The 15,535-nt window shown below is 44.8% G+C and overlaps 1 protein-coding gene across 1 annotated transcript in view; it reads left to right on the forward strand.

Moving 5' to 3' along the window:
* The window catches only part of TNC (tenascin C), a 51,789-nt gene that overhangs the window by 4,862 nt on the left and 31,392 nt on the right, over positions 1-15,535 (forward strand). Inside the window, exons 3-9 of the mRNA XM_009907084.2 lie at positions 577-840; positions 2,398-2,513; positions 2,754-2,910; positions 3,461-3,730; positions 5,430-5,615; positions 6,344-6,433; positions 7,337-7,600. Coding sequence (XP_009905386.2) covers positions 577-840; positions 2,398-2,513; positions 2,754-2,910; positions 3,461-3,730; positions 5,430-5,615; positions 6,344-6,433; positions 7,337-7,600 — 1,347 coding nt within the window. The remainder of the gene's footprint in view (positions 1-576; positions 841-2,397; positions 2,514-2,753; positions 2,911-3,460; positions 3,731-5,429; positions 5,616-6,343; positions 6,434-7,336; positions 7,601-15,535) is intronic.

Below are 15,535 nucleotides of genomic sequence, written 5' to 3' on the forward strand. Positions count from 1 at the left end.
TTGTGGAACAATCAAAGAGTACTTTGGGGTTGGGAGCATTATAAAAGACAATGAATACCCTTGAAAAGAACTTCATATTTTTTTCACCCCTTCCTTCTGGGAGGCTCCTGAGGCATATTTTGTGCTCTTGCATGTGCACATGTGGAGCAGTCAATTGGAAGTATTTACAAAAGTAATCATGTTTTATTTCACTTTGGAAAATCTGTGCAAACCCCAGGGCTTCCAGCTATAAACCCATGTGTTGCTGGCAGTTGAATTAAATGCCTGAATCCCTAGAGACCCAGCTATAGTAGGTCTGTACAGGAGCCATGAGAGGAGCATCTGGAACAAAGTCAGACATAGGTTGTGTGGAAGTTGTGAGAGTAGCACTGGCCTGGGACTTTCGGAGGCGTCTGTAGCCTTCATCTTCTGAATGTTCCTTTCCTCAAGCAGCTAATTTGTGTGACGTGGCTTCCTCAGCCCCTCTTTGTTAGATGATGCTTGTAAACTGCTCCTGGGAAAATGTGAACCTGGGTAAGTCATCATTTTCTGAGCCTTGAAAACTTACAAGTTTGCTTTGCTTTCTCCCCTTCCTAGTGTCTCCTCCAACTGAGCTGACTGTGACAAACGTAACAGATAAAACTGTAAATCTGGAATGGAAGCATGAGAACCTTGTCAATGAGTACCTCATCACCTACGTCCCTACCAGCAGTGGTGGCTTAGATATGCAGTTCACCGTGCCAGGAAACCAGACAGCTGCCACTATTCATGAACTGGAGCCAGGTGTTGAATACTTCATCCGTGTCTTTGCAATCCTCAAGAACAAGAAGAGTATTCCAGTCAGTGCCAGGGTAGCAACATGTGAGTTTGGCATTCTCTGTGTGCATGCTTTTGCCTATTTCACAGAATCACAGAATATATTTGGTGGGAAGAGACCTCCAAGATCATCCAGTCCAACTTTTGACCCAGCACAGCAAGGGGAACACTAAACTATATCCCTAAGTACCAGATCCATGCACCATTTAAACACCTTCAGGGATAGTGACTCCACCACTGGGTGGACCATTCAAATGTTTGAAAGTCCTTTCAGTGCAGAAATAAATTCCCTTCCCTTCCCTTCCCTTCCCTTCCCTTCCCTTCCCTTCCCTTCCCTTCCCTTCCCTTCCCTTCCCTTCCCTTCCCTTCCCTTCCCTTCCCTTCCCTTCCCTTCCCTTCCCTTCCCTTCCCTTCCCTTCCCTTCCCTTCCCTTCCCTTCCCTTCCCTTCCCTTCCCTTCCCGTCCCTTCCCTTCCCTTCCCTTCCCTTCCCTTCCCTTCCCTTCCCTTCCCTTCCCTTCCCTTCCCTTCCCTTCCCTTCCCTTCCCTTCCCCCCCCTTCCCCCCCTTCCCCCCCTTCCCCCCCCTTCCCCCCCCTTCCTCCCCCTTCCCCCCCCTTCCTCCCCCTTCCCCCTTCCCCCTTCCCCCTTCCCCCTTCCCCCTTCCCCCTTCCTTTCTCTTCTTTTATCTTCTTTTTTCTTTTCCTTTCTTTTCCTTTCCTTTCCTTTCTTTTCCTTTCCTTTCCTTTCTTTTCTTTTCCTTTCCTTTCTTTTCTTTTCCTTTTTTATTTTCTTTTGGTTTTTTTTGGTAGGGCGGGGTTTTTTTGTTTGCTTGTTTGTTTTGTTTTCTAATTTCACTTAATCTTCTGTTCTGGTCAGAGGCAACCTTCTGCACTGTCATTTTCTGTTTGCTTATTACTGTGTTAAAAGCATTTCACAGCTCTTCTGCTCTCTGCTGTGCCTCCCAAAGGATATCATGGTTCTTTGTAGATTGAGAGCATTGGCCTCTTCCTAAGGTGCATTTTAAAACTAATATAGTGTATTTCCACAATAAAATGTACCTTCCTGAAAAATAAAGCACTGTAGCAGCATATAAAAGAGCAATATGAAATCACTTAGACCCAAACTGGTTTTGACTACAGTGGAGGTTATATTTGCTTTGCATCCTCAGTGTGTTTTACCACTACTTACTTTCTGTCTGCCCATTTGTTCATCTGTTGTTCATATTCCTTTTTGGACTGTGCACACCACAGTCGTAGCAAAACGTCTCAGCCTCAAAAGATGCTCTTTGCCATCTGTCAAAGGGACCTGGGGCAGGATTCATCTCACCTAACTTTGAATGTCCACACTTGGCTTCTTCTAAGAGGGCCAAAAAAAAAAGAGCCTTCTAGGGCAAAATTCATTTCACTCTAAGGTAGCACCTAAGACAGGTCAGAGCAATGTCTCTGCAAAGACAGAAGAACTGTCTGTGAGGAGGATTTAAACATCCCAGAAGCAGATATCTACACTGCAGATATTTATGGTGGTGGAAAGATGTCTCACTCCAGTGCATTATTTGTGGGAATATGTTGCTCAAGTGATGATATACTTTTATTTTCTATCACAGATCTGCCTGCTCCAGAAGGTCTGAAATTCAAATCTGTTAGAGAAACCTCTGTCCAGGTGGAGTGGGATCCTCTGAACTTTTCTTTTGATGGCTGGGAGCTGGTCTTCCGTAATATGGTAAGGCAGCAGTGATTCTTCTATAGAAGCCACATAGAGAGTCATAACTCATAGAATGGTTTGGGTTGGAAGGGACCTTAAAGATCATCCAGTTCCAATGCCCTGCCATGGGCAGGGACACCTTCCACTAGACCAAGTTGCTTAAGGCTTCATCCAACCTGGCCTTGAACAACTCCAGGGAAAAGTGAAAGCTCCTGGATTTCTTATGTTTATACTAACTGATTGTTCCATATGTTGCAGAAAACAGATGATAATGGAGATATAACCAGCAGCTTGAAAAGGCCAGAGACATCTTACATGCAGCCAGGTTTGGCCCCAGGGCAACAATATAATGTGTCCCTTCACATAGTGAAAAACAATACCAGAGGACCAGGACTATCCAAAGTGATAACCACAAGTAAGCACAACCTGTATTTGATGTAATGCCACCGAGAACACAACTGGGTTTTGCTGTAGCAAATAATGGGAAAGCCAAGCTCTGTACTGTGAATTCACAGTGGCAAAAAAGGAAGTAGTGAGGCTGCTGCTGAAGAATATATGAGGAGAAATTAATTCCTTTCCAGATTACCTGTTTGAAGTGGAAAGGCATTTTATATTTAGCTGGAAGGTAGAAAAAAAGATGCATTAACAGGAATTAAATTTCTATCATCCTGGTGATATTTGCATAAAGTTTCTATTGTGCAGAGGTTCTTAGTGTTGCTGCTTTTCCTTCCTTTGGCAGTTTCTGATGTTAAGAAATCTTGATTAATTTCCTCCTGAGGAATTGACTCCATTTGGCACTTTCCTCTACACTTATGGAGAGTAAAGGAAGTGAATGAAATAAGCTTCAGTTGGTAGAAGCCACTCATTTTAATTTTGCTCAGAAGTGGCAATTAAAAGCTCAAAAATGTGTATGACTTTTCTGGCAAGATTTCCTTAGAAACCACCTTTTACTGTTTTGGTGACAGAACTTGATGCTCCTAGCCAGATCGAGGCAAAAGATGTCACAGACACCACAGCTCTTATCACATGGTCCAAGCCCTTGGCTAAAATTGAAGGCATAGAGCTCACTTATGGCCCCAAAGACACTCCAGGGGACAGGACAACCATCGATCTCTCTGAAGATGAAAACCAATATTCTATTGGAAACCTGAGGCCACACACAGAGTATGAAGTGACACTCATCTCTCGTCGAGGAGACATGGAAAGCGACCCCATAAAAGAAGTCTTTACCACAGGTAAGAGGCTTGGCTGCCCATCCAAACTTCTGGGAAGGCAAAGCAGCCACCATCAGTATTCCTTTGCTGTTTGATAGTTACTGCAACAAAAAAGGATCAGAACAATTCTAGGGGAATGTGACAGTGGACAATGTTTTTGCTGTGCTTTATCTTCCTGGTTCAATAAAATAGTTAGACCCTCCCCCCATGTATTTTGAAAATGGAAATTATTATATGAAGACTCTTAGAAGCTTTTGCTCATCACTCTCAAAAATCTCTGCTTCAGGAAACAAATTCCCCTGGATTATTTGTCTGTCTGCACAGCTGAATATCTGCCACAGTTCTTATTCCACCTCAGACCGTATTTCTGCCTGTCTAAAGGCATAACACTTTAGCAGAGAACTGCTTTTCTTCCTTCTTCAGCTCTGCAGATGTTTTCTGTCATGCTTTTAGAAATTCACTGTGCTCTTTAGTGATCCTGGGAATGCTGTATATAAGTGTGGGTCTTTTAGCATGTCATCAAGGTTTGAGGCATTAAGGGAGCTGAGTAAATGGAACATAGAGAATTACCTCCCTTTTCATCCTAAAATGCTGTTGTTCAATCAGGGCAGGGTTTGAGTTTGCTATAGATGTGAACAGTCAGAGCCCATTGAGTTTCTACATGATATTCACCTTCTGTTTGGAGGCTCAGAATTCCTTTCAGCCATGAATATTTACTGAACCTAAATTCTAGAGATGATCAATCTTTTTTTTTCCTTAATGACCTTTATCCTTCTGAAAGCTGAGCTATTTCTAAAGGAAAAACAGTACTTTCATCCAAATAGATTTTCCCCACATGCCTACTGTGTAAAAAACTAATTAGTAAAATTGAAAACATTGGTTTTATCTTAGGAGATAAAAGTTTATGTTCTTCCACTGCTGTTTTCCCCAAAGCTGGTGAACTCTCAGCTTCAGGCTGAAAGAAATCTTCTTGCTGTAGTTAAGAGAATTGTAGTACTGTGTGAGTGGAAACTTAACTTTGACTTTATGGATTGTTCCACCTTCTAAAACATACTGCTCTAAGAGATTGCTTTTGTAAGAGAGCAATGGCATCCTAGCCTGCATCAAGAAAAGTGTGGCCAGCAGGAGCAGGGAAATCATTCTGCCCCTGTACTCAGCACTGGTTAGGCCACACCTTGAGTTCTGTTCCCAGTTCTGGGCCCCTCAATTCAAGAAGAACATTGAGACACTTGAATGTGTCCAGAGAAGGGCAACGAGGCTGGTAGGAGGCCTCGAGCACAAGCCCTATGAGGAGAAGCTGAGGGAGCTGGGGTTGTTTAGCCTGGAGAAGAGGAGGCTCAGGGGAGACCTTCTTGCTGTCTACAACTACCTGAAGGGAGGGTGTAGCCAGGTGGGGTTTGGTCTCTTCTCCCAGACAACCAGCACCAGAACAAGAGGACACAGTCCCAAGCTACACCAGGGGAAGTTTAGGCTCATGGTAAGGAGAAATTTCTTCCCAGAGAGAGTTGTTGGCCATTGGAATGTGCTGCCCAGGGAAGTGGTGGAGTTGCCCTCTCTGGAGGTGTTCAAGAGGGGCTTGGATGTGGCACTTGGTGCCATGGTCTAGTAGGCATGAGGTGTTGGGTGACAGGTTGGACTTGATGATCCTTGAGGTCTTTTCCAAACTTGTTTATTCTATTATTTCTGTTGATTGATTCATTGATTGGTTGGTTGATCACAGATTTGGATGCTCCAAGAAACCTGAAGAGGGTGTCACAGACAGACAATAGCATCACTCTGGAGTGGAAGAACAGCCACGCAAATATTGACAACTATCGCATTAAGTTTGCTCCCATCTCTGGTGGAGACCATGCTGAGCTCACAGTGCCAAAGGGCAGCCAAGCAACAACCAGAGCTACACTCACAGGTAAAGGAAGGGAGAGATTGTCACCAGTGTCAGGCCACTGCTATCACCTTACGGCACAGCAGGGTAGTGAAAAGATTGGCCACTAGACAAGGGCCACAAGCAGAGGTTGCACGTTTTAAGTACAAGTAATGAAATGAAAAGCTGTGTGAGGTATCTTGACTTGCTTGCAGATGGATAATTGCCAGCAGAAGGTGTGTAGCCATTTCACTCTCTTGTGCATCCCTGAATCCTACTAGTCAGCTCCCTGAGTTCTAAGTAGCTACATGTCTGTGTGGAGATGGCTTCACATCCCTGAGTTCACAAGACTTTTGCGTGTGCTAGGGATGGCATTTACTGGTGCCAAGCTGCTGCTTTTCTATGTACCTGCTGGTTGCCCACCAGCCTGGAAGGCTAATAATGACACTTTCTCCATGGCACATGGATGTCTGCCTGCTTTTTTGTGGCAGAAGTACCTGTACTGCAAGGTGTTGAAAGCAGGAGCTGTCTGAGTATTCATTTGCACAATGACCAAAAGGCAATCTCCTTCAGCCACAATCTTTATCCTTTGGCATGCGCATGGAAAAAGAAATATTTGACATCAGGTCAGCTGGAAGGTCAACTGAAACCTCAATTCTCTGCATGCACAGGAAAGCATAGATATTAACTTGTGTGCATTCAGGCTTTGTTATTTAAACCTTGTGACCATATTTCATGGACAAGAATGCATACTTCTACTCCTCATCTCTTAGGTTTGAGGCCTGGAACTGAATATGGCATTGGAGTGACAGCAGTGAGAGAGGACAGGGAAAGCGCTCCTGCAACCATTAATGCTGGCACTGGTGAGTAGCTTGATTGCCTTTTATGCTCTGGAGGAAGCAGCAAGTCAGGTGGAGCCCTTCTGTGGCTCATTCATTTCCAAATAATGCTGTAGGAAATATTTTACCAAGTGCTTGGTTTCATTTTGCTACCAGTGAGACATTTCCACTCAAGGGAAAGAAAAAACATTCCCCCAGATCTGCTGACCTCTGAATTTGGCTTCCTTCTCCTGTACAAGGAGCTCTTAGTGTTCAGGGAATTTCATCTCCAGGTGAGCTCCTTAATGGTGATGGTGCCATTAAACACTGATTACTCTGATCCATCCTCTAATTGTGAAGGTTTCTGGTAGGAATGGTAGTTATGGCCAAAAAGCTGATCTGACAGGGAGCACAGCCTCAGTGGTTGTGACAGTCCTGAATGCTCTTTGAATCCAGGATTTTTCTCACAATATCCTCCTTGCCCCACATAAATTCTCTGAAGGCTTAAATTCTGCCTCTCCTCTCTGCATTGCCTACTGAAGTGGAGTGTAGTGGGGGTGTGGTTTGTCTTTAAAAGATAGATTCTTCCCCGTGAAGGTGGTGAGTCACTGGAACAGGTTGCCCAGAGAACTTGCAGAGGCTCCAAGTGTTCAAAACTAGGCTGGATGGGGCCTTGATCAGACTGGTTTAATAGGAGGTGTCCTGACAGTGGGGCAGTGGGGCTGGAAATAGATGATCTTTATGATCTCTTCCAACCCGAACAATTCCATGGTTCTATGATCATCCTCTACCTATATCAAACAACAGAGCCTCAAAAGCTCCAGAAGATGGATAAGGATCTGAGCTGTTGCTGGACACCCTGTAGAGACACTACTCTGTCTACAGACACCAGAAAAATTGTGTCAGGGGAGTTCAGAGACATTTCAACTTTGCTTTTTTCACTTGTAGATCTTGATAACCCAAAGGACTTGGAAGTCAGTGACCCCACTGAAACCACCTTATCCCTTCGCTGGAGGAGGCCGGTGGCCAAGTTTGACCGTTACCGCCTCAGTTATGTTAGTCCCTCTGGAAGGAAGAATGAAGTGGAGATCCCTGTGGACAGCACCACCTTTATCCTGCGAGGATTGGATGCAGGGACAGAATACACCATCAGTCTGGTGGCAGAGAAAGGCAGACACAAGAGCAAACCCACTACTGTCAAGGGTTCAACTGGTGAGTAACAGCTTTTGATGAGAGCCATGCACCAGGTCAGTGGGCAGTGAGTAGCCCAAGTACAACTTCATCTAATTTTGCAAGCCATGCCCAGGGATCTGCTTAAAAACATCAGTTGCCTGCAGAAGAGACTTAGCTCTGTCTAGCATGATAGACTTACCTGAGGGTGCTGTGTATTTCCCTACCTGCTGTGTTTAGCTCCACATCCTCAGTGATTTCTTGCTTGTCCTTTGAGAAGGCTCACAAAGGACACAGTGTTTTGTCCTGCAGGAAATGCAGACCCCATCCTTAGTTTCCAATGAAGTTGCTTTCTTTGTGTGTTATGTCTTACAACTTGTTTTGTTTTCTACAGCCACAAACTAACAGGAAAACCAACCAGAACGTATTTAACATTGCTTGTTCCTGCCTAATGAATTCTCTTCACAGCATGCCTCACCCATCATGCTGCAGCAGGGTCAATGATGTTGCCCTTTTCCAGTTCTCTCATCCAAAAGCAAGAAAGGCTAGAAGTCTGGTCACAGTCACTGTTTCCACTGGATACCATGGCTGTGACATTTGTCTGCAAAGAAGGGGTCCCCTTCTGCCATCTCCATCCCAATTAACCAGTGTCACTGGACTGCTTAATGACCAAGGTGTTATTCTTTGTGGAACACTTTAATCCAAAGCTCATTAGGCAGGGTGGAGAACACAAATAAGTGCTGAATCTTTCCATGCCTTCAGGTTAGGTCCTATGAGGCAAAGCCTCAAGTGCTATAAGTAACAGAGACAGAGAAAATCAGAATCAGCTGGGCTACAACTATTGTCCTGAGCAGATACTGAGGTGCTTATCTTTTTCTTCCCAAAGACCATCTAGGAGGTGTACACATGTTTTGGTTTAGAACCACTTAATAAATCCAAGGAAATGAGCCATTGTACTAGTTGGAAGGACTCTTCTGGCAGCATGTCTTGAGAACCTTACATCAGATTAACAACTCATCCATATGGTGAGCATGTAACCCAGTTCTGAGGAAGCTGAGCAGTCAAGGCTGCAGCTTTGTTCTTCCTTTCTCTGGTTCTGGAACCCTGCCTGAATAGCACAGTGTGGGTCCTGGAGAAGGACAGATGGTAATATATCAGGCATGAGAGGCCTGTGGAGATAAATGAGTGGATATTAGAGAAACCAAGTGCCAACCTCAAAATCCTCTGCTCAGGAACCCAGATTGTGCAGCAGCTATTGATGAATAGTGGATGTAATACTGTCTTTCCTCTGGAAGTGAGTTGCACATAGGAGCATGGCTTGGGGAAGTAACTTCTCCATTCTGCTGAATGTTTTCAAGAAGATTTATGCTGTTTACCACAGACCCCTGTCTGTGCTGTGTCACTCTCTCTTCCTTTCCTAGCTTCCACTGCTCTTAGATTGCACCACCCTCTTTGATGCAAACGCAAGGAAACATTAGGAAGAATGATTACATGAGCCAGTTCAGTGGGAAACTGTACTGCTGAGCACTGGGAAAGTAAATTTCCCAGTAGAGGTCGTCCACTTCTGCAGCTGCTGAGAGTAGCTGGAACCTGACTCCAACATATGGACTTTTAGTGGTAGCTGCTGTAGCATTTCTGGCTCATGATACACTGCAAGGCTTTCTGCATGAAGTTCAGAGGTACTCATCACTGGGAGCCCAGTTTAACCAGCTAGTCAAGAGAGGGCAAAGCCTTTTAGCCAAAGGGGACTGAAAAGAGTGCAAACACCTCGGTTAGGCCATCATGTCTTACGGGCTGCTTCAGCTGGTGACAGACTCTGCAGTGAAACTGGCTGATAGCCCTTGTTGGCAAGTGATACAAAATCGAAGAGCCAGAAGCAAGAAATAATGCAGAATGCTTCTTTGCTCCATCCCAAGGGAGTGGGGAAATGGCCTGGCAGGACATTAATGTTCTTTTTAGTAGAACTGCCAATGAAGCATTACAATGGAATTCCTCAAAAGGCTAGCAACAGCAGATGGACGTATTTAGGCCATATTCAACTTGAAGATTTCACTAAGAGAATGGTACTGAGAAGTATTCCATTCTGAGAAAGAGTGTGTGTTTGTTGTGCCTCCAGTTTCCCTTCGACAGAGCTTTCAGCTCTTTGGCATCTATTGGTCATTCATCTTGCCACCATGAATCATTCTGTCTGGCTGTCATCCACCCACCTTGGGCTCCTCCAGCTCTCTTTTTCTTCTCTCCATCTATTCCTCTAGCTGCTAAGTCAAGTGTTTGAACTCCATTGCTCTTGTCCCCCTGCAGCTGGCTGCTTCCCAAACTTTCTGTTATCTCTTTCAATGTTCTGTCTGCTAGGCAATGAACACTGATCCCTTCTGTGGTATCAGAGTCTTTTCCATGTATTCAGCTCCTTTTCATTTTTCAACCTTTGGACATCAAACCACATATTCCTCTTCTATGTGTGAAAACTTCCTGGGGGAAGTCTTCAGACTGCAGCTCATGTAGGGCCTTGAGTCAGCCCTTGTGCTGAGGTAATTGAAGGAAAGCTCCTTACCTAAGTCAAGAATATCAATAATATCATAGAATCATCATTGGATCATCAAGTCCAACCTGTCACTCAAGACCTCATGACTACTAAACCATGGCACCAAATGCCACATCCAATCCCCTCTTGAACATCTTCAGGGATGGGGACTCCAACAGCTCCCTGGGCAGCACATTCCAAAGGCTAACAACTCTCTCCATGAGAAACTTTCTCCTCACCTCCAGCCTAAACTTCCCCTGGCACAGCTTGAGACTGTGACCTCTTGTTCTGGTGCTAGTTGCCTGGGAGAAGAGACCAACCCCCACCTGGCTACACCCTCCCTTCAGGTAGTTGTAGACAGCAAGAAGGTCTCCCCTGAGCCTTCTCTTCTCTAAGCTAACCAACCCCAGCTCCCTCAGCGTCTCCTCACAGGGCTGTGCTCCAGACCCCTCCCCAGCTTTGTTGCCCTTCTCTGGACACCTTCAAGTCTCTCAATGTCCTTCTTAAATTGAACTGGACACAGGACTCAAGGTGTGGCCTCACCAGTGCTGAGTACAGGGGCAGAATGACTTCCCTGCTCCCGCTGGCCACGCTATTCTTGATGCAGGCCAGGGTACCATTGGCCCTCTTGGCCACCTGGGTGCACTGCTGGCTCCTGTTCAGCCAGCTGTCAATCAGTACCCCCAGGTCCCTCTCCATTTGGCAGCTCTCAGCCACTCCGACCCCAGCAACATATGCAAATATGAATCACGGTTTGCCTAACAGGCTTCTCTCCTTCCTGGAGGTGAGCAGAAGGCATTGATTTTACACCCACTTTTGTCCTGAGAGCATAATTTCATTATGGCATTTTTGCACTGATTTGGAAACTTTTAAAATTGATTTACCTCCTCTGAAAACTTCTTTCTTTTTTTCATTTTCTGATGCATGTGTGAATTTGGAGAGAGGCACTGAATCCTGAATGTGTATTTGTGCTGATTTGATTGATGGTGGCAGGTGACTTGCTCTCTGTTAATTGAATGCAAGTGAAGCATGAAAGCAGGGAAGCCACTGAGGTGGGAAATGATGTGGTTTCCCACTAACGAGGAGATAATTCTGCATGTCAGAAGCATCACCTGCCTGTTGCCTTCCAGCTGTGCTCAGAGACCCATTCCCTGTGAGCTCCACAGCTCTCAGATTTTCAGAATCTGACTGTGCTACAGGATGTACTCACAGAACACTCAGCATGCTGAAGGCAAAGACTTTTCCCTTTCCTTTCCTTTGGATCTCCTTAAAGATTGCTCAGCTTCTTTCTGTCCTAGTTTTTAGGTAAGGATTTGTGCTCCCTCTCTGCCTTTTTTTTTTAGCAAGTTCTGCATGTATCCATATGGATAACTCCTCCAAGCCTGCTTTTGATTGGAGAGGATGAGGCTTAGCATGCTTCTGCCGTGGCTGATTTCAGGCTTGGGATGTGGTTGCAATATTTGGCATGCTCCACTTCTGGTTTGTATCCAAAGCATGCTGCAGTAGAGACAAAAGGGAAGTTGGAGAGACTTAGGGTTCAGATCCTCACTGATGTAAATTAGAGCAATGACCTTTGAAGGTAAATCACCTTTGGAGGTGATTTACATCAACTGAGGATGGGCCCATTTCTCTGCTGGAAGTATTTAAGCTCATCTCTATGTTTGATGGCTGTTGCCCTGGGGTTGCTGGTTAATGTGGTTTTGTGAGAACCATCTTGTGCTTGGCACTGCTGCCTTTGCTTGTGGCCTGGATTCAATCTCCAAAACAAAAGTCCCCATCTGTTTTCTCTGCTCTTAGAGCTCCTTGATGCAAAGTTCACAAACTGCTAGGTAGCAGTTGTTAGCTGTCTTATTTGTGGGTTTATTATTAGGACATATTAACTTGTAATTTATCTCTGTTTAGCACATCTAGTCACAACAGCTGGAGAATTGATCAGTGAAACATCACTTGATCCTACCAGTCCTGCCCCTGCAGAGCTGAGTTATTTAACAAACCCTAGCACCAATTCTCATGCTCTGCTTTTGGTGCCCACTGACCTTCCCATCTCAGGAGTCACTGAGGCTCTTCATAACCTTACTATAACACACAGGACTTTCAGTAGTTTCACACTGACCTGGGCAGCACAGGATGAGGTATTTGCTCAGTTCTTTATCACTCTGAAAGACCTGTCCAGTTTAAACAGAACACAGGAAATCTTTTTGCTGGGAAACCATCAAGAAACAGAGATACCCAGTCTCTCAGCTAGCACACAGTACCAGACTAATCTCCATGGAAGCCCTCAAGGTCAGCTCTCTTGGTCCCTGGAAGCCCTAGCTGCTACAGGTATTTTCTCTGGATGCATTAGCCATTTGTTTCTTTTCTGTTTTCAAGCACAGAACTTCATTTCCATTCTCCTGCAGAAATGCAAGGCTTTGTGAGTGAAGCATTTCTTAGTTGTTTGGCCCTTTTTCCTTTCTTCCTTTTGCACGAGACAAAGCTCTAGTGCAGCATGGACAATGCTCCATGTAGCTCTCAAGGTGATGTGGCATCAATTGTCTCTTTTCAAACTGCATGCAAAGAGAGACAGTTGATGCATCTGCTATTTACAAGATGTGGAAATAGCAAGATGTTGCTGGCTTGTGGTCCAAACACAAGCAAGATTGCAAGGAGGTTGCAGTTTGCAGCATTGGCATGGATGTGGTGATGTCAGAGAGAAACAAGAAAACTGTAACTCATTGGGAGTATTCCTTCCTGAAAGCTTCTACCTCTTAACCCTGTGACATGAATTGCATGAGGAAACAGGCCTGGAGCCACAGGGTTCAGGTCAGTAATGATCAATGTACCAGTGTGTAAGTTTATACCTGAAGATTAATATAGGAAAGATGTTGAGTTGCTGGAACGTGCCCAGAGAAGGGCAACAAAGCAGGGGAGGGGTTTGGAGCACAGCCCTGTGAGGAGAGGCTGAGGGAGCTGGGGTTGCTTAGCCTGGAGAAGAGGAGGCTCAGGGGAGACCTTCTTGCTCTCTCCAACTCCCTGAAGGGAGGTTGGAGCCAGGTGGGTGTGGGTCTCTTCTCTCAGGCAACCAGCACCAGAACAAGAGGACACACTCTCAAGCTGTGCCAGGGGAGGTTTAGGCTGGATGTTAGGAAGAAGTTCTTCATAGAAAGAGAGTTTGGCCATTGGAATGTGCTGCCCAGGGAGGTGGTGGAATCACCATCCCTGGAGGTGTTTAGGAAGAGAGTGGATAGGGTGCTTGGTGCCATGGTTTAGTTGATCAGATGGTGCTGGGTGATAGGTTGGACTCGATGATCACAGAAGGTTGGAAGAGACCTTAAAGATCATCAGTCCAACCTGTCATCACGGACTTCATGACTAAACCATGGCACCAGGTGCAACATCCAATCCCCTCTTAAACATCTCAAAGATCTTTTCCAACCTGGTTAATTCTATTCTATTCTATTCTATTCTATTCTATTCTATTCTATTCTATTCTATTCTACTCATGATTAGCCATCACCCAAACCCAAATTCATAACAAGTGATGAAATATATGCAGGGAAACACCCAGATGATTTCACACCCACTACAAGACTAGAGCAGCCTCACCTCTCAATGGTTTGTTCTCTCTCTTTTTTTTTTTTTTTAATTAAAAGAAAAAAAAAAAAGTAAGAAACATCATCCCTTGATATCATTTGCCATGGCATTGTCATTGCTTTGTCATGTTGGATTCTTTATGGATGAGTTTTTTGGAGGTCTCCAGCAGTCCAAACTGGTGCATGATTTGGTATGAGCATGATGGGGCTGTGAGTGCTTCCAGCTCAGACATGCATGAGGACTGAATGGGAGCAAAAGGGCCTTGCATCTTGGAGGTGAATGACAGCAAGCACTCCAGAGAAATCTGAATTGCTTTAAGCTGTGGTGATCTCTGCATTGTTTATTACAAGCAGTCTTGTCCTTAAAAGATTTTACCTCCCTGTAACTCTTGGTTTAGTGGCATTTTCATTTGAAGGATGTGTGTTTGTTTTATTTGTTTCTGTGTAGTTATTTCTGACACAAACAGTTCCTCTCCTGCCCTGCTTTCTCTTTTTCAGCTAAACAGTTCTACTTTGACAGGATCCACATTTTGCCTCAATGAGTCTCCTTTCTGTTCCTGATGAAGCAGAATAAACCGGCTCTGGATTCATGCATTTTTGTTGTTGGTGGTGGTGAAAGCCATTGTATTATTTCATAAACAATCTCTTCCTTTCTAACAGGATGGGGAAAACTCACCAAAACTTTTGTGTTCCTGAGTAGCAGTAGTGAATCTCACTGGAGGTTACTGTCTGTGATCTAGGAGTGCTCAGCCTCTGAAAATCCAACCCCAGCTACCTACACAAGGCTGTGCAACAGTCATGTAATAAGCACTCTGTTTTTACAGGGGGGAAAATGGATATAAGCAATGGTGCTGAGCTTCATTTTTATTTATTCCAGGGCTTCTTTATCTTCTGCCTTATAATGCTTTAAGTTGAAGTTTACAACTGACCAGTTGTCAGTCTCTTATGAATTTCTCAGTCATGCAGGTTGGGATTATTCAGGCAGAACTCTGTTCCTTTTAGGATGCTTATATGCTGAGAAAGCAATTGAATCAGAAAAGTGATAGAAAGCCATCACAGCCCACAGGCTGATGATAAATCATCCAGCAAGAGTTCCCATGTGGAAAAAAGCAGGTCTTACTCTGTCATTTTCCCATATGGCTGCTAATTTTTAGGCATCAAATCTATCTCCTTTGTAATAGAGGATTTTCTGTTCTTGCTGAGAAAATGACCTAAACTTTCACATTTAGAATAGAATAGAATAGAATAGAATAGACCAGGTTGGAAGAGGCCTTCAAGGTCATCGTGTCCAACCTATCAACTAATGATGATGATGGTGACTCCACCAGCTCCCCAGGCAGCCCATTCCAATGGGCAATCACTCTCTCTGTGTAGAACTTCTTCCTAATATCCAGCCTAAACCTCCCCTGGCACAGCTTGAGACTGTGTCCTCTTGTTCTGGTGCTGGCTGCCTGGGAGAAAAGACCAACCTCCGCCTGTCTACAACCTCCCATAAGGTAGTTGTATAGAGCAATAAGGTCACCCCTGAGCCTCCTCCAGGCTCAGCAACCCCAGCTCCCTCAGTCTCTCCTCATAGGGCTTGTGTTCCAAACCCCTCCCCAACTTTGTTGCCCTTCTCTGGACACGTTCCAGCAAGTCAACGTCCTTCCTAAACTGAGGGGCCCAGAACTGGACACAGTATCATCAGAGAGTTAGCTTTTTGTGGACACAAGTAAAAGCACAAACATCTGAATCCCAGCTACTCTAAACTCAATGCCTTCCTGCCTTTCCATCAGGCATTATTGCAGCGTTCACAGTCACTTCATGATGGAAACACCAAGTTGTTTAGAGTGCAGTGAGGTGGCTGTAGCAACACTTGCCTGACAGGGAGTTGTAAGCAATGTT

The sequence above is a fragment of the Dryobates pubescens genome, chromosome 29 (genome assembly GCF_014839835.1).
Source record: "Dryobates pubescens isolate bDryPub1 chromosome 29, bDryPub1.pri, whole genome shotgun sequence".
Classification (NCBI taxonomy): domain Eukaryota; kingdom Metazoa; phylum Chordata; class Aves; order Piciformes; family Picidae; genus Dryobates; species Dryobates pubescens.